The sequence below is a fragment of the Mytilus trossulus genome, chromosome 14 (assembly GCF_036588685.1).
Source record: "Mytilus trossulus isolate FHL-02 chromosome 14, PNRI_Mtr1.1.1.hap1, whole genome shotgun sequence".
NCBI classification, from domain to species: domain Eukaryota; kingdom Metazoa; phylum Mollusca; class Bivalvia; order Mytilida; family Mytilidae; genus Mytilus; species Mytilus trossulus.
The window spans coordinates 68836759-68855486 of record NC_086386.1 but is presented as its reverse complement, the minus strand read 5'-3'; the positions used below and the strand labels follow the sequence as shown (position 1 = coordinate 68855486).

The 18728-nt window shown below is 33.0% G+C and overlaps 2 protein-coding genes across 2 annotated transcripts; both read left to right on the top strand.

The window, feature by feature from the left end:
* The first annotated feature begins 2782 nt into the window (after window positions 1-2782).
* On the top strand, window positions 2783-4952 carry LOC134698004 (uncharacterized). Its single transcript, XM_063560293.1, has 2 exons — window positions 2783-4655; window positions 4900-4952. Exons 1-2 carry the CDS (start codon window positions 2783-2785, stop codon window positions 4950-4952), a joined length of 1926 nt encoding a protein of 641 aa, XP_063416363.1.
* Window positions 4953-4981: 29 nt separating this feature from the next.
* Window positions 4982-7049, top strand: LOC134696621 (uncharacterized). The gene is made up of 2 exons (XM_063558491.1): window positions 4982-6042; window positions 6407-7049. The coding sequence occupies exons 1-2, from the start codon at window positions 5057-5059 to the stop codon at window positions 6456-6458; spliced, it is 1038 nt and encodes a 345-aa protein (XP_063414561.1). The 5' UTR covers window positions 4982-5056; the 3' UTR covers window positions 6459-7049.
* The last annotated feature ends 11679 nt before the right edge of the window (window positions 7050-18728 follow it).

Sequence of the window (18728 nt, the reverse complement as noted above, 5' to 3'; positions counted from 1 at the left end):
ATGATGTGTTACAACATTACAATGTACATTTTACATGTATTTCCGGTTTAAAAAGCATGTGACCTTTTACTTCCGGTGGGGATACGCATGTGCAGGAATGGAAGGCGGAAAATTTTGAAGCTCCGATTTGGTTGAAGATTTTCATGATATTGTCGAGCTGTAACACAAAATAACACTTATATTTGTGTTCAAATGGTGTTTTATCCTTTTAATAACTAGATTTATATATTTTTAACCCACCACCAAGCGAAGTTTGTGCAAAAAACTCATAGACATCATTCCGTCTCGTTCTGGTCAGTGGTCGGCCATGTTGATTTTATCTTCCAAGATACTGTAAATATTACTTGTGAGCCAGACCCTGATAGCATTCCTGACAGCAAATGGTAGAACTTTTTGTATATATGCACTGCACCTTTTTTTTTACCTTTTACAGTACATTTTAATTAAAAGTGTTGTGTATTTTTTAACACTTCCGTTTCGTCCATATTTTTAGATTTTAATACATAACCCATTTCGTTATTGTATTTTATCCTTTACATCCACTGAGCCTGAGATAAAGTCTAGGTAAACGCTGTTTTATCCATTTTATTCATTATTTTATTATTGTCTTTTAAAGTTTTTTACTGTAAATAATGATACAGTAGTCTAAAGTGACGAAACTAAAATCTTACTAAATAACCTGTAATAAAGTTCATTACCAGCACTATTCTAAATATTTATAAGACATTTTAACTTTTTTTGATTTGCCATCCGTTACGATGATTCGTTCAACACGTAGACGACAAACCAGAAAGCCGTTCACGCCAAGCCGTCCAACTGTTCAAAAAACAGTAAATTATAACATTAATAAAACGAAAGCATTGAATCAAAAGTTAGATGCCACAGACCGTGAACATCTGCAGGTAGCGCTGAAAAATGGTAATCTAGTATTGACTTTTTCAACGGCAGCATTTGAGGCATTTAGAGCAGTTACTCAAACAATTTATAACTCGGTGCCTTTTCAAGACATTAAATTTGAATTTGTAACCCGGTTATCAAAAGATGGTATAACAAGGGTAGAGGAATCTCTGGTGGCATTCAAGGGTGGTGTTAAATTATACAGAATAAACTTATATTTGACGACTTCAGTTGTTAATGTGAATGGTGGATATTTACAAACTTTCTATTCCGATCACTTACATTTTATTATTAGTGAGCTTGACAAGATAGGGGATTTTAGTAATATGAACAAAATAATGAGAGAAAAAATTTGTGAACTGTTAGAAACTGACAAAAGTGCACAAGCTTCAAAAAGTGTAACTGACTCTTCTAACTTTGTGAGTAACACTGATGCAGCATCAAATATTGGTTGTGACACAATTAGTGTCCCAGGAAGAGGTGGGTCCATAGATATGAACTTTAGTATAGATGAAATCGAAATTTGTCTGATATGCGATAAACATTGTGCAGATAATGCAGTTTTGTGTGATAGGTGCAATGCCTGGTCTCATTATGCTTGTGAAAACATATCACCCTCAGATAGAAAGGGCCTTGAATCTGGGAATAATTATTACACTTGTACAAGCTGTAGGGATTTATTAACTATAGACAATATTGATAGATCTGAAACTGAGGAGTGTACTCCGTCCGTTAATAGCACAGATGACATTAGTTGTCCGTCCATAGTAAAAGTTTTAAATGCAAGGGAGCTTGGGGATAAAAAGAATAGTAGGAGTAAAAGTGTGAGTACTACCAAGTCCATTGGAAACTTACCAAGACGAATAAATATTAATAGAAAATGTATAGACGTAGCTATAAATACTGACATTTGCTATAGTGATACTAAAATTTTGGACAATTTACCTGATAAGGAAAAACAATTAAAAGCTAAAGAGCGTGAATTAGCTAATAAAGAATCAGCTCTCAAAGTAAAGGAGCGAACATTAAATGATACAAGTAAGAAATTAGCTGCAGCACAATCATATATATATACTTTGGAAAAGAAAATTGAAGAATTAGAACAGTCTCTTATATTAAGTGAACGTGCTAAAAATGTGCAGGATGTTAACAGTGAGTTTAATTCTCAAATTAACACTAACAATAACTCTAATAGTGAGCTCAAAATTCTTGAACACAGGTTTAATCTGTTAGAAAGCAAAGTAGGACAATTTCTAAATAGTGATAAAAGTATAGTTATAAATAATAACAATTATGGCTCTAATAATCGTCATGCACTGTCTCAAGAAGGGTCCGATATCCCAGTATATAAGGTACAGGCGACAGAGTGTTGTTCGGGTACTCAGGACACCGTCTCACAAAACCCAGTTACTAGTAGGGTCTCAGTAGGTACCAACTTGATAAATACCTCATGTAACACTTCTGAGCAGGACAATACCGCAAAATCAGATACATCTTTTTTAGAAAAGACTGTGAAGAAAAAAAGGCCACCCAGGTACAGGAGAAAACCTCAAAAACAACAACAGCATGTTGTAAACAGTCTCCAACCACAATGGCCAATGCAACAAACATTACCGAGCCAAGTATATGCAAGGTTACCAGTCTATCCTCACAGTCACAATCTGAACATACCGGCCAATCACTTTGTGAGACAGCAAATACCAACATCAATGGTAAGGCAACCACTATTGCATCCTTCAATGTTGAGAACTTCACAACAAACGCCGTATACCTATCAGAGCTACTCGGGAATGTAGATATTCTAGCTATACAGGAACATTGGCTATGGTCTTTTGAGAAATCCAAATTAGAAGCTTTTGCTGCTGAACACGATTTTTGTACTACTATGAAATGTACCGACGAATATGATCCTATCAGTAATAGACAGCGCATGCGGGGATGGGGAGGTTGTGGTATTTTATGGAGAGCACATTTAGACCAATTTGTGAAAATTCATAATGATGGTAATGAACGTATTTGTGTTATAACTTTAGACACTAAGCCAAAACCAATTTGTATTGTGGCCGTATATATGCCCTGTACTGGTAGTAAGGAATATGACCGAAAATATGAGCAATGTTTTGATGAGATAAGTGAATTAACTATTAAATTTGCAGATCATACCATAATAGTGCTAGGTGATTTAAATGCCTCATTGATTCGTAAACAGAAAACTACAAGAGACAAAGTGTTTTTAACATCAATACAGGAAATAAACTTATGTGTACCAAGGAATTATCCTTCTAGTCATACTTTTTTTCACCATAATGACAAAGCTTCGTCACAAATAGACTATATTTTAGCTTTTAATGATAATAACTTTTTTACTAAGACAGATATATATTGTATGTCGCCGTTAAATTTGTCATCTCATGTGCCAGTGACCGCCAACTTTATCTGTAATTTATATGCGTCAGAAAAGAATGATGTAGTCAATACTGCTACGACGAATAGAATCAACTGGGAGAAATGTGATACGTTGAAGTACCAAAGGCTACTTGATGAAAAATTTAATTCCTTAGATATTACATCTGGAACTTTAGATGAACAATTTCAAAATGTGGCTGATATTTTTAAAACGAGTGCAGAGGAATCTTCAGAGGAGGTTAAAAAACGTAGGGTTCGAAAATTAAAGCCGTGGCCTATAAATTTGAGAAGTCTATGTCATGACAGTAAACAAGCATATAATATTTTTAAACAAGATGGGGGAAATAAATGTGAAACTAACGCTCTATGGGTGAACTGTAAAGTGGCTAAAAAGAAACTTCGACAAGCTCAGAGGCAGCTGGATGCGAATAATAGATATAAACTGTACTATGAAATAATGGACTCGTATACTTCAAATCAGAAGCTCTTTTACAAACTTATTAATATTCAAAGAACTGGACAAGTTAAGAAACTGACTAAATTAGTTATTGATGGCATAAATCTTGAGTCCTCAGAAGAAATAAGGGATGGATGGGCCTCGTATTTCGAAAAATTAAGTACTTTATCTACAAGTTCATCATTTTGTGAACATCAGCATCAAACTGTGAAGCGTAATATACAAAATATTTTGACACTACAAAATTCAGGGAATAAGGGAAGGCAATATGCAACTTTAGATGAAGTTACAGCAGCTATAAGCAAAATGAAAAATGGAAAGTCACCTGACGAATTAAATCTAATGAGTGAACATTTGAAATGTGGTGGTCAAATAGTACCTATAATTTTAAAAGCTCTTTTTGATCGTGTTTTACAAGAAAGAGATGTACCTGAAATTTTTCAGTCTGGAATTATTACACCAATACACAAGAGTCATGGTAAACCCTTGCAGGATCCAAATTCTTATAGGCGAATTACAGTATGTAGTATAATGGGAAAAGTTTTTGAGACTATACATTTGTCGAAAATTTCACCAGATTTAGATAGACTTCAAAATAAATTGCAACGTGGTTTTACTAAACGGGTATCTCCAACAAATGCAGCTTTATTGCTTACTGAGGCGCTAGCTGATGCAAAGGATCGTAAAAAGAAAGTATTTGTAGCCTTTATTGATGCCTCTAAAGCATTTGATGTTGTGTGGCATGACTCTTTAATGTTAAAACTTTTTCAGTCTGGAATTAAGGATGAGGATTGGTTTGTTGTATATAAATGGTATCAACAGATGAGATCAAAGGTTAAGTGGGATGGACAGTTTTCTAGAGCTTTTGATGAGCAACAGGGAGTTAGACAAGGAGGTATTTTGTCTCCTACTCTGTATAAACTTTATATTAATCCATTATTAGATTGGTATCAAAACAAGCATTTGGGCTTCCGTATTGGAACGATACATATTGCTTCACCAGCATGCGCAGATGATATTGTGTTATTGGCGGAAGATGCTATTTCATTACAGACAATGTTAAATTTACAAGAAACTTTTGCAAATAAAGATAGATATTTTATTAGTGAAGCTAAAAGTAAAATTATGACTTTCAATAGTAGAAGAAATGAAAAATGTGTGGATGAATTTTATTTACATGAAAAACCTATAGAACATGTTGCTTCATATACTCATGTGGGAATTAATCGAAATTCAGAAGAAAAATGTTTGGTATCAGAAAGAATTAAATTAGCTAGACGAACCTGCTATTCGCTAATGGGTGCAGGTATGCACGGATATAATGGAGTCAACCCAAATATAGTCATCAAACTATGGAATACATATGTTCGCCCACGATTAATTTTTGGACTAGACTGTGTAACACTTAGCAGAAAGGAATTGGATGAATTGAACTTTTTTCACAAATCACAACTTAAAATTCTGCAAAATTTGCCAGAACGAACCGCTGATGCAGCAATATATATTCTGTCTGGCCAAATGCCAATAGAAGCGTTTTTACATAGACAAATTTTAGTGAACTTTGGTAACATTGTGCGAAATAATGATATAGAGAAGGAGATTTGTATTAGACAACTTGTGATGAAGGATAACACCTCTCATAGCTGGTTTATATATGTGGACGCTATACTCTCATTGTATGAATTTGAATCTATTTTTGACATTTTAAACTCGATTCCAAATAGAGAAAGCTGGAAAATCTATGTGAAACAGAGAATAGAAACGTTCTGGAAACAGAAGATAACGAATATGGCAGAAGGCAAATCTACTCTTCGCTTCTTGCATCCTATGTCAATGAATTGTGGAACTGTTCATAACGTTTGGGCCAACACAGGACTTGACTCTATTTCTATTATGAAAGCTAATGTAAAAGCTAGATTACTTACAGGAGTGTATACACTGCAATCAAATCGTAGTAGATTTAACAAGTATGAAGTAAGTGCGATATGTCCATTGTGTATGGATGAGATCGAAGATACTGAACATTTCTTGCTACAATGTGCTAGTACAGATACTGTGAGGAATGAATTTATTCCTAAGCTAAGAACTCTGCTTTATGACTTTAATCATGAAATAGGAAATTTAGTCTTCTCAAACAATTCAATGCTATTGAGAGTGATTTTGGATGTCTCTAGTCCACAAGTTCCAATATTAATACAGACGTTCTTATTTATGGAGAAAATTGAGGCCATAACACGAGGAATGGTATTTGCCTTGCACCATAAAAGATGTTCTATACTGGAGTTAGTAGGCAGCTAGGATGGCAATGTCATTTAAAGTCATTTAAAATTATTTAATAGTTTAAAATACAATAAAGTAATTTATTAAATTACTATTAATAAACAGTTAAAGGTTTAATATGACAATTTAATGTTAAGTAAGCCCTGTGTCCTGTTATTTATTGCAATAATTATATTTAAGGTTGCAAGGAAACTTAAGGGTTGAAATATGGCTAAGTGTTCTATTAAGTTAAGAAATGATTTTTCTATTAAGGTATAAAGAAATTATACTCGGATAAATAAATATTTGTCCCAAATAGGTGATAAATTAAATATTATGTAAGCTACTTATTCCCTCCCTAACTTAACTTCTTGTGTGTTTTTTTAGTGAAGTAGGAGATATAAGGCTACTGGTGCAGTGTAAAAGGAAATCCGAGTGAAGTACCAATAAAAATGTGCATATTGGTCAGTTTTGAATGAACAATACAAAGTTGAGTTATGTGCTGAGTTACAAACTGTCACAGTAACATTGATAATTTGGTGGTACACGAAGTGTTTTAGATTTTAGTATATGCCACAGTGCATGAACTTTTAAAGTAATATACATTGATTAGTGTATAATTGACATAACATGTGTGATTTATATGGAGCACAGATGTATATAGTATGGTGATGGAACAGTTTCCTGCACGTCTACAAAAATGATTTAACATTAAGTTATTTTAAAGTTTATGTTTTGAATTGAGCTCTGGCTGGGATCGCAGCCTTAGCTCATTTTGGATAAGACCAACTGCCGTTGCGTTGTAAATTGGTGGTGGGTACGCCAGGCTGTGTTGATATCCTTTATACCAGTATCTAGGACAATATATTTTAGGCGAAATAATACTGGTTTGTGCACCGATCATATATTCACTGTACAATATTCCTGCACATGCACACAGTTGCTTACAGTATACAGTAATCAGTTGCTTATCCGTGCTACACTACAAAAGTAGTGGTACTCCAGACAGTGGAGGAAAGAATTATAAAGAAGAATGTGGAAGAAAGGTCCGCTGATAAAGGATCTGAGCCAGGTAATCGATGCCCTCAGGTATCCTAGGGAATTTGTCATCGAATAATAGACCACTTTCGAGTTCATCCGTCACCGGAAAAAACTCGTCAATTATACGCGCCTTTATCACCATCATCTGTGCGTTTAGGGGCGTCGTCACTTCCTTACAATGTTGACCGAGTGGTTGGAAAATTATAATTCTATATTGTACGAATTATTCGGCAAATTGAATTCTGAAAATAGACAATCAACACTGCTGTCATTAGGGAATTGTCAGTAAGTACCTACAGAGCAACCATTATTTCTAGTTTATCCTGCACTAAAACGATCACTTAGACGCTTGATGAACGTAAATAGTGCAGGGATACAGGCGAGCCCCTCTATCTGGTAAATGACGTCATAAAGGCGTGTATAATTGACGAGTTTTTGCCTGTGACGGATGAACTCGAAAGTGGTCTATTCGGTCCTACTAAAAAGCGCCCGGGAACAAAAAAAGCGCCCGCGGAAGACAATTAGCGCCCGGGAGAAGAAACTAAAAATATTCTATAACAATATTTTTTTCCTTAAAAAATAACTAAACATTGCTCGTTTTGTACTTGATATAAATGGGGATATGTACTTGATATAAATGGGGATATGTACGATGCTAAATCTAAAGCATTGTTGCACTTTTACATTTTAGATTTCAAAATTGTATATGAGCTTAGTAAATAAATATAAATAAGAGTATATAGAAGAATCATGAAAGACACCTCGATCAAAAAGTATATTTTGTTATTCAAACACTTTTTTATACAGATGCTGAGATAGATTTAGTATATCTTTTTCTAAAACTAAAATTGTTGCAATGGCTATGCTTATCAGGGTTTAATGCTAAGATTTGAATTTGATTAAATTTATGTTTATCTGTGAAAGCTGAGTAGTCTTATACATTTTTCATTTTGATATCGTTCATGAAAAACATGTCTTTTGACAACTTACATTTTATAAATCTTGCGCATAAACTGTGATCCATTATTATCAGTCTTTCGAAATAGTATTCATATATTATTGTTAAAATTGAAATATTCATACTTGTTTTTTTGCTTTTTTACAAATGTTAATTATTTGAATTTGCAAATTACTTTTCTAAAATAAAAATAAATCAATGTTCATAACTTAACAAAGTTGTCTCATGCCAATAAAATTTCTAATTTATTTTCCCCGGGCGCTTTTTCTGTTCCCCGGGCGCTATATTTTCTTCTCCGGGCGCTTTTTTCTTTCCCCCGGGCGCCTTTTCTTCACCCGGGCGCTCCCGAATAATTAGCACGAACATATAGTTTCCTATTTGAATAAATCTTCATACCAATAAAAAAAAATCGAAGGAGGGAGGGTGACCTCAGGAAACCCTGTTATGAAAAAATAAAAGATACGACCCAATGATTTATAATTATACTGTAATAGACCAAATCCTTCATTCTAAATGAAGGAATTCATGAACATGATGGACATTGAATAGTGTATGTTATGTACTTGTTAAGATTAACTCGAGTTAAATGGGTTATTTTTGTTGGTTATTTCAGGGTGACCTCAATACCCCTGTACTGAAAGAATGACAGAGATAATGCTAGGGTATATAATTATGCTGTAGTAAACTAATTTCTTTATTGTAAATGTCGTCGAGAACATTGTATTTTTTTATGTAATGTGCTTGTTAAAATGACACGAGTTAACTCGAGTTGAATGGTTTATATATATATATATGTTGGTTTTCGGTAGGACGACCTTAGGTACACCTGTGACGAATGCAAATGATACAATCCAAGGGTATAAAAACGGGCTGTAATACACTTATTTCTTATTTAATTTAAGAATTCATGGACGTTGTATTGAATATACAATTTATTTGTTAAGGTGACTTGAGTAATTAGTAACATATTATAAAAGAAAGAAATTAATTTATTACAGAGTAATTATATACATTTACCATAGCATTGTGTAAAATATTCCTTCATTACAAGTGAACCTGGGACCCCCCCCCCCCCCCAAAAAAAAAAAAACACCAATTAATATAACCCATTTTAATCAAGCTATCTTAACACATATGTGACATAAACTATGCAATGTAAATCATGTTCGTGAAGTCTTACATTTAGAATGAAGAAATTGGTTTATTGCAGCATAAGTGTATACCCTAGCATTTTTGAAAAATACCACAAAATATAAACAATTCATCTCTAATTAATACAAATAATCAACGTCTATGAAGTCCTACATTTAAAATGAAGAAATTGGTTTATTATAGCATAGTTTTATGACTTCATAGATGTTGTATTGTTTGTGAAATGCATTTTAAGGTGAACTGAGTTAATATGAGTTAAATGGGTTATATTCGGGTTTGTTTTAAGGGATATGAACCCTTGTAATGAATGAATAAAGGATACAATTCTAGGGTATATACTTATGATGTAATAAACTAATTTCTTCATTTAAGGTGGTATGGGTGTCTTTCGCCATCTTGGATTGTAAGAAACAGAGAATCTAAGGTCCATATTTTCTATCAAGCTAGTAAAATTTGATGCAGGAATGCAGATATTTAATGTGAATTTTCATTTAAAAGAACCAATTTTTAAGAATATAACTTAGAAATATTAATATTTTACAAGTGTCGATTATTTTTTATATTTTTTTGAATATTTTCAAATTGGTAGTTTAAGGGGAGGTAACTCTAAAACAGTGCATTTTCTGAAGGACTCTACATGAAATTTTCCTATTTTGTCTTTTAGCCGAAAAAAACGTACGGTGACCCTATCTTTTCTTTTGATATTCTCAATGCATTGTATGAAAGCAATCTTTTCCTAATTTATTTTACAATTCTATCATTTTGTTCAGTTTCTATTCACAAAATGTTGTTTTTTCCTGTATAATCCATACAAAATTTGTCATTTTGTCACAAACTGTAGCTTGAGAAAATGCGCGGTGACCTATCATTTTTATAATATTTTTGAACATGTATCAATAGATACTACATTTTGACAAAGTATGAACAAATTCTATCATTTTTATTTTAGACTCCCATACCACCTTAAATGTAGGACTTCATTGACGTTGTATTGTTTATGTAATGTAATGTTTGTTTTAGGGTGACCTCAGGTACCCATTTTAATGAAAGAAAAAGATACAGTGCTATAGTATGTAATTAAACTTTAATATTTCACAGCAGATTACATACGGGCTTTATCAAACCATTCTTCATACACAACAGGTTACCTGAGGTCCCTCTTATTAAACCAGTCTAAAAATAAAAAAAGATTACCTGAGGTCACCTTTGTTAAACCAATCTGCATACACAGATTATCTGAGGTCACCTTTGTTAAACCATTCTGCATACACAGAATACATGAGGTCACTTTAATTAAACCAGTCTACATACACAACATATTATCTGAGGTCACCTTTACTAAACCATTCTTCCTACATAAGTTGTTTGATGACTTTAGTAAACATACAAAGCAGATTACATGATATTATCTTTACTAAATCAGACTTCATAAACCTCATATCACATGCGGTCACCTTTAATAAATCACCCTTAATACACAACATATTACCTGAGGTCCCCATAATTAAATCAGTCTTCCCACACAACAGATTTCCAAGATTCAAGATTCAAGATTTTATTTGAACACTCAGACACAGATACATGTGTAACATGAGGTCATACATAATAGCATTATATAAACATGACGAAGTAATTATGTGGTATCAATGACATAGTATAAAGATATAGCAATAACATACAACATGGTGTTTTTTTAACATTTTCAGAACATATTTGCAATGTTTTTGATAAATACAGAAAGACGTTTATACAGTTGTACATTACATATTGAAAGAAGACCTTCCATTTTTTTATTAATTAGGGTTCACTGTGTAATAGCTTGGCAGAAACTATTCCCTTAATACAACAATATTTTGATAAGTACACTTAAATAGCAAATGAAATTCATCACCAATATTACTCTTACATATATCTTTATTGCAAAATTACACCCATGAGGGTCAAGCAATACAATGAAACAATAATTTTATACTATACAATGCAATACAATGAAATACAATGTAATACAATGAAATACAAAATAATACAATACAATATATGGAAAAATAGAACATTAGAGTTCAATTATAAATGTATGTAAAAAACACCATCATAACCTTGCCTGACATGGGTCTGACTCCCTCAGTTCTAAAGACTGTTTAATGAAGACTCCAATATGACAAACAAGTTCAGGGATAGGGTTTAGAATGTGTTTAAGTTTATTAAATGCATCAAGATGCTGAAATAATGGAACATAGTCTTTTAGATAAACAAAAAGATTAGAACGCAAAGATGTGTTAATGTCACAATACAAAAAGAAATGATATTCGTCATCTAAGACTTCACATTTTTTACATAATCTTTGTGCTCTCGGAATGTTTCTGTACCTTCCTAATTCAATGCCTAGGGAATGATCACTTAGTCTAAATTTTGAGAGTAACTGCCTATGTATAAAATTATTGCAATTTAAATATTCCTCAGACTGACATTTTTTTTTTTAATTTCCCATAAAGACAAAGTTTGGATGAGGAATCCATTTTTGAAAGTTTAATTAAAGTATTTTTTTCATATTCCTCTGAAACACACTTTTTTATATTACATTTTAACATGTTTTTTGATTGTTTAAAAGGTACATTATTATCAGAGTAATTTTCTGGGTTTATTTTCATTTCTTTAAAAATTTTAACTGCAAATGAGTACCAAGAATAAATTCCTTCTGAATGTAAATTTATGTTTGTTTGTAGAGATTCTTTAACCAGGGGATTAATATCATTACAATTTATTCTATAAAAATACATGAGTGTTTGAGTTTTTATATAGGAGTCCAAAGTAAATCTACCTAATTCTGATCTAGCACCTTTCTTCTTCTTTAGTTACAGAATACCATCAACATTTTGAAGATTACATTCTGGCGCATGCCTGATTGAGGTTGCTTTTTAAAATTAATTTCAATTTTTCTTTATTTTTAAGATTTACAATTTTTATTGAACTTTTAATTTTTACATTTTTTATTTTATTTTTTTTTAAATTAAGATAAAAACAATAGGTACATTTAGTTTAAGTGAGAAAAGGTTTTAAGGAGTACTTCATGGGTAAGTGCATCCTTAAAGTTGTCTGTAGAAGTTTTGTTTGAAATATCAGGTGGTAGTTTATTCCAGTCTTTGATTGTTTGGCTGAAGAATGAGAATTTAAAACTGTCTTTATTGCATTGGAGCTGTCTGAATGTTAATTGATGAGTAGATCTTGTTTTTGACTGGCTTTTTATCAGAATATCTTGTGATGGTATAGCAATTTCGTTATTTATTACTTTGTGGAACATTTGTAATCTGGTTTTAAGCCTTCGTTCTTGTAGAGTTTGCCATTTCAGATTTTGAAGCATATCAGATACACTGCTGGTGTTGTGAAATCTGTTGCATGTATATCGTGCAGCTCTTCTTTGCACTTGTTCCAGTCTGTATATATTTTCTGATGTGTATGGGTCCCAAACGGTACAACAGTATTCGAGTTTTGGTCTTACTATAGTTTGATATGCTCTTTCCTTCACTAATTTTGAACTAATTTTTAGGTTGCGTCTGACGAAAGATAAAGATTGATTTGCTTTTGCTGCTGATTGTTGTATATGTTTGTTCCATTTAAGATCTGAAGAGATTGTAATGCCTAGATATTTAGCTGATTGTACTTGTTCTAGGATATGACCGTGCATGTTGTAATAGAAGTGTATTTGTTTTTTCTTTGTTGAGACTCTTAATATGTTAGTGGCTGTCTTTTTCAGTCCTAATACTGCTTTACAAAATTTAGAATGAACCTTCTCAAAGGGATATTTTTCTGCTAATGCAAGAGTATCACAAAATGTTTTATTTACTGCAGCTCTATTAGATGCTCTATAAGCTGACTGAAAATTATCCATAAACACAAAGTACATATTCTATCATGCCTCGGGATATTTTGCGATCTGCCTGTTTCTAAAGGCAGACGCAGATTTGAACACCTAAAGTGTGTGATCCAAAGCCTGCAATATTCGGGAAGTTTTAGCAGATATGTTTCTAAAGTAAAATCTTTTTTAAATATTGAGTAGAATTGACCTCGTGATGAATTTTCAATAATACTAAACAACTGTTGTACAAATTTCCCGAGGTCACCTTTATTTAACAAATCTCAATACAATACAGATTACCTGAGATCACCTTTATTAAGCCAGTCTTTATACACATTAATTACCTGAGTTCACGTTAATGAAACCAATATGCATGTATACACAGCTTACATGGGGTTATATATATTTAACCAGTCTTTATAGACAAATAGCCTTAGGTCACTTTTATTCAACAAATCTTAATACACGGATTACCTGAGGTCACCCTTATCAAACCATTCTTCATACACAACAGATTACCTGAGGTCACCTCTATTCAACCAGTCTTCATATACAGATTACCTGAGGTCAACTTTATGAAACCAGTCTTTATAAACAGATTACCTGTATCTCAATACACTACGGTTTACCTGAGGTCACCTCAATTAAGCCAGTCTGCATACACAGATTACCTGAGGTCACCTTTATAAAGCCAGTCTGCAAACAGAGATAACCTAATGTCACCTTTATTAAACCAGTCTGTATATAGAGATTACCTTATGTCACCTTTATTTAACCAGTCTACATAGACAGATTACATGAGGTCACCTTTATTTATAAGCCAGTCTGCTTACACAGATAACCTGAGGTCACCTTTATTCAATTAGTCTTTATAGACAGATTACATGAGGTAAACTTAATGAAATAAGTCTTTATAAGCAGATTAACTGTATCTCAATACACTACGGATTACCTGAGGCCACCTTAATTAAGCCAGTCTGCCAACATAGATTACCTGATGGTTCCCTTTTAAAATTAGTCTTCATAGACAGATTACCTTGGGTAAACTTTATCAAAACAGTCTGCATATACAGACTACCTGGGGTCACCTTTATGAAACCAGTCTTTATAAACAGATTACCTGCATCTCAATACACTACGGATTACCTGAGGTCACCTTAATTAAGCCAGTCCGCATACACAGATTACCTGAGGTCACCTTCATTAAGCCAGTCTGCAAACAGAGATTACCTGATGGTTCCCTTTTTTAATTAGTCAAGTTATTGCTGTAGGGAAAAGAACCTTTGCAAAATATCCATCTATACAAATTCAGTAAAATATTTTATCATGTGAAGAAACAGTAAAGTTACTTGGAATTGATTACCAACATAATTTGATGCACATATAGAAGTAACTTGTGTAGAAAGGCATCACAATAGCTGAAAGTTCTCAAGAGAATAAGATAATTTTTTAACAGTTTAAATAAACTTACAATTTTTCATACTTTTATTTTGAGTAATTTTATTTTTTGCCCTTTGGCTTGGCATTTTTGTACAGAGAAAATTCTAAAAAAAATTACAAGAGAGAGCATTAAGATTTGCATATGACAACTACTTATCATCCTCGGAAACTCTTCTTGAGAACGCAAAGGTTCCAACCCTACAAGTAAGATGCATCAGGTCAATGACTCTTGAGACTTATAAAATTTTAATTAATTGGGCTCCTTTATGTTTACAAAATTAACTCAAAATTAAACACACTAAATATTCTTTTAGATACAGTAATATTTTGGAAATACCACAGCCATTGAAGAACTACCTCATATGGAAAAAAAAATCTTTTAGTTTTGCTTCTTTATGGAATAGCTTACCAGACCATTTGAGGACTGTTAACAGCTTCCCACATTTTAAAAGTCTTGTTCAGTACTGGAGTGGAACAGCATGTTTATGCTCTGCCTGTAGATAATTTGTGTTACAATATTTTAGCTTTTTATGCTGCATTAATTTTGTTTTTACATTTTAAAATTTGAAAGATTTGAACATTTTTACTTTATAAATCATAAACTATTTAATTTCTTTTTTTTTAAAACTGCAAATTTAAAAAATTTAGTGCTTCATATATATATATTTGATTTGGTATTTCACAAGATACTAGTACATGTATATGCTATTGGTGCTGATTTTTAACCGGATTTTTGTGACAAAAATGTCGGTTATTGATTTGGGGATGTACGAAGGGCGGGCGGCCGGGCGGGCGGGCGGCTATCAAATGTTGTCCGTGCATTAACTCAAGAACCGTTCAACCAAAGCTTTTAAAATTTTAATATGTTGTTACTGACAACTAAATGGAGGTCAAGTTCAATAATGGCGATTTTGACTTTTACCGTTCAGGAGTTATGGTTCTTGAAAGATTGAAAAATGGTGTTTCCAGTCGTGTCCGTGAATTTACGCATGAACTGTTCTACCAAAGCTTCCCAAATTTTAATATGTTGTTACTGATGACAAAATGGAGGTCAAGTTAAATAATGACGATTTTGACTTCTACCATTCAGGAGTTATGGTTCTTGAAAGATTGAAAAATGAAGTTTCCAGCCGTGTCCATGCATTTACGCATGAACTGTTCTACCAAAGCTTCCCAAATTTTAATATGTTGTTACTGATAACAAAATGGAGGTCAAGTTCAATAATGACCATTTTTACTTTTACCGTTCAGGAGTTATGGTTCTTGAAAGATTGAAAAATGGTTTTTCCATTCACATTGTTGCATTTACTCATGAACCATTATGTATTATTATTATCTATGCATTTTAATAGTCTCTTATAATTCTGTATAGAATGGCTCTCATTTTATTTAGTGTTATTTTACAATGTTACTATTGTATAAAGATTGATTGTACTTGTTGAGAGATGAGACTTTAATAAAACATTGAATTCAATCTAAGTTTTTCAAATTTTAATATGTTGATACTGATGACAAAATAGAGGTCAAATTTGATAATGACGATTTTCACTTTCACCATTCATCAGTAATGGTTTCTTGTGATATTGCCAGGACACAAATAAATGTTAGTAAATCCGGTTTGCTGTCGTTGTGACAGCCTCTTGTTATTATTTATTTTGCATGGTGCATGCCCTGTTTTATTTGTTATTGCATGTTTTAATATTCGGTGAAAAGCTCATTAGAGCTTATGTTTGTACTGTTTGTCAATATGCCGAATCAAAATAAAGTTTTACTTACTTACTTAATCGAGATTAGGGTTGCAATTATGTTATATGACGTATATTATTACAATTTGAAGATATAAAATATGAAATATCTTAGTTATTGTGCAATTAATTGTAGTAACCAGCTATTTCAGTATTTCTTCTAAATCAAACTGTGCAACAAATAAAATCCTGTTCATAATAAAAGTTGTTCAAGTGTTTGTAGAGCAAACAAGTCTGTATTTAAGAATTGAATTCTTCTTTTTGTAAATTTATTGGGGTGTAAAAGCGTTGACCGAAGTACATTTTGTATGAAGCGCGGAAGCGCTTCATTCTAAAAATGTACGCACGGTCAACGCTTTTACAACCCTATAAAGTTACAAAAAGAAGCATTCAATAATTATAATTACATTTCTTAGCTAGGATTATAAAAACACGATTTTCATGAAGTTAAATTTTTAAATTCACCTGTGCCCATTATTGTGGGACCTCGTGTCATCATGAATGAAATGTTATTGTCTCATGCAACTGCCTACGGAATAACATGTGATGTGCAATTAGCCAATCAGAATAACGTATTATAATGAAACATACATCTAATGTAATTATTAGTAGTTAAACCTAAATTTCAAGTGAGTACCCAATTTAGTCTGTCGTCTGTCATCAATTTATTAACTGCTATGGTGTTATAGAAGCGGTTGCATGTGAAGTGGACAGCTCTTCCTTGAACTGACATTTGGCCTTAAAACTTTGCTCAGTGCTCGGAGCACAAAAATCATGCTCGAAACATAAAATCCAGCAATTCGATTGGTTGATTTTCGAGTCTGAGTACAAAAATCGTGCTCGAAAGTTTTATGACCGTGAGGCCTGCTGTTTTTCATGTGGTCAGACGAGAGCCATAACTTTAAGTAAGGCTTTTTTTAGGTTTCTACAAACTAGGGGCTCTAAAGAGCCTGTGTCGCTCACCTTGGTCTATGTCAATATTAAACAAAGGAACTGAACATTCTTGCTGCTTACAAATTATCTCTATCTATAATGAACTTGGCCCAGTAGTTTTATCGGAAAATGTTAGTAAATAAAGGCAACAGTAGTATACCGCTGTTCAAAACTCATAAATCCATGGACAAAAAACAAAATCGGGGTATCAAACTAAAACCGAGGGAAAAATTTACAAATTTTATGAAAATGGTTGAAAATTGACTATAAAGGACAATAACTCCTTAGGGGTCATTTGACTATTTCGATCATATTGACTTATTTGTAAATCTTACTTTGCTGAACATAATTGCTGCCTACATTTTACCTCTATCTATACTAATATTCAAGATAACCAAAAACAGCAAATTTCCTTAAAATTACCAATTTAGGGGCAGCAACCTGGGTTGTCCGATTCATCTGAAAATTCCAGGGCAGATAGATCTTGACAATTAAACCATTGTCAGATTTGCTCTAAACGCTTTGTTTTTTGAGTTATAAGCCAAAAACTGCATTTTACCCCTATGTTCTATTTTTAAACATGGTGGCCATCTTGGATGGTTCGCCGGGTCATCGGACACATTTGTTAAACTAGATACTCCAATGATGATTGTGACCCATTTTGGTTTAATTTGGCCCAGTAGTTTCAGAGGAGGAGATTTTTGTAAAAGTTGACGACGACGGACGAGGGACGCAAAGTGATGGGAAAAGCTCACTTGGCCCTTTGGGCCAGGTGAGCTAATAAATCAGAGACTTATTTGCTTTTGTTGCCATGAAAATACAAGGTTTATCCCATTTTTAGTTTGATTGAAGAGTTGGGTCCAAATGATTTGTATTGTAACCTTTTTGAGAGCTATTTGTTGGTTTAAACATATTTATTTAGAGTGGATTGGGAAACAAGTTTTGCAACTTATATTAATCCCTTTCCACTTTGCGGGTGCGAGTGCTGCCTTGTAGCGGCATTAGCCTACTCTTTTTCGATATCTACAAGGGTGTCTTTAACGTGCAAGAGATATGGCTCTCTCTTAACACGGGTCAGCCATTTATCGTCCCCTTCCGACGGACTATCATCGTTTCCTTAAGACCATACTTGCAAATGGTGTCAAGGGAGAGCCGAAAATAGAGTTCCTGAAATTTTCATCCCGAACGGGAATCGAACCAGGAACCTTTGTGAGCCATTTGTTAAGTGAAGTGTCAAAGTTTTTGTTTTACACGGAGAGTGATGCATTTATTGGAGTGAAATGAATGAGCCAATCCCACTCACAAATTAGACTGCCATCTGGTTTCTTAATTTCAGTACATGTATCATAATGTTGTCATCTGCAAACCATTTTAATGAGAAAATTGAACCCAATTTTTTTAATCACATCCCCCTTTCCCTTATTCCAAATTAATCTCAATTAAATTTCTAATGGAGTTTGCAACAATAACTACTCATTTAAATACATCATAAAATATTAAGATGTAAAAAAACTGCTTGTTATCACTGAATGGTAAAGATTATTTTATTTTATCAGTTGGTAGTAAAAAGTGAATATACATTGTATA

Coding starts and splice junctions, on each gene's coding strand:
- LOC134698004 (XM_063560293.1), top strand. CDS start 2,783: ATGAAATGTACCGACGAATATGATCCTATCAGTAATAGACAGCGCATG. Junction 4,656..4,899: donor ACAGGGAGTTAGACAAGGAG/GTATTTTGTCTC, acceptor GACTTTCAATAG/TAGAAGAAATGAAAAATGTG.
- LOC134696621 (XM_063558491.1), top strand. CDS start 5,057: ATGGGTGCAGGTATGCACGGATATAATGGAGTCAACCCAAATATAGTC. Junction 6,043..6,406: donor AAAAGATGTTCTATACTGGA/GTTAGTAGGCAG, acceptor GTGTTTTTTTAG/TGAAGTAGGAGATATAAGGC.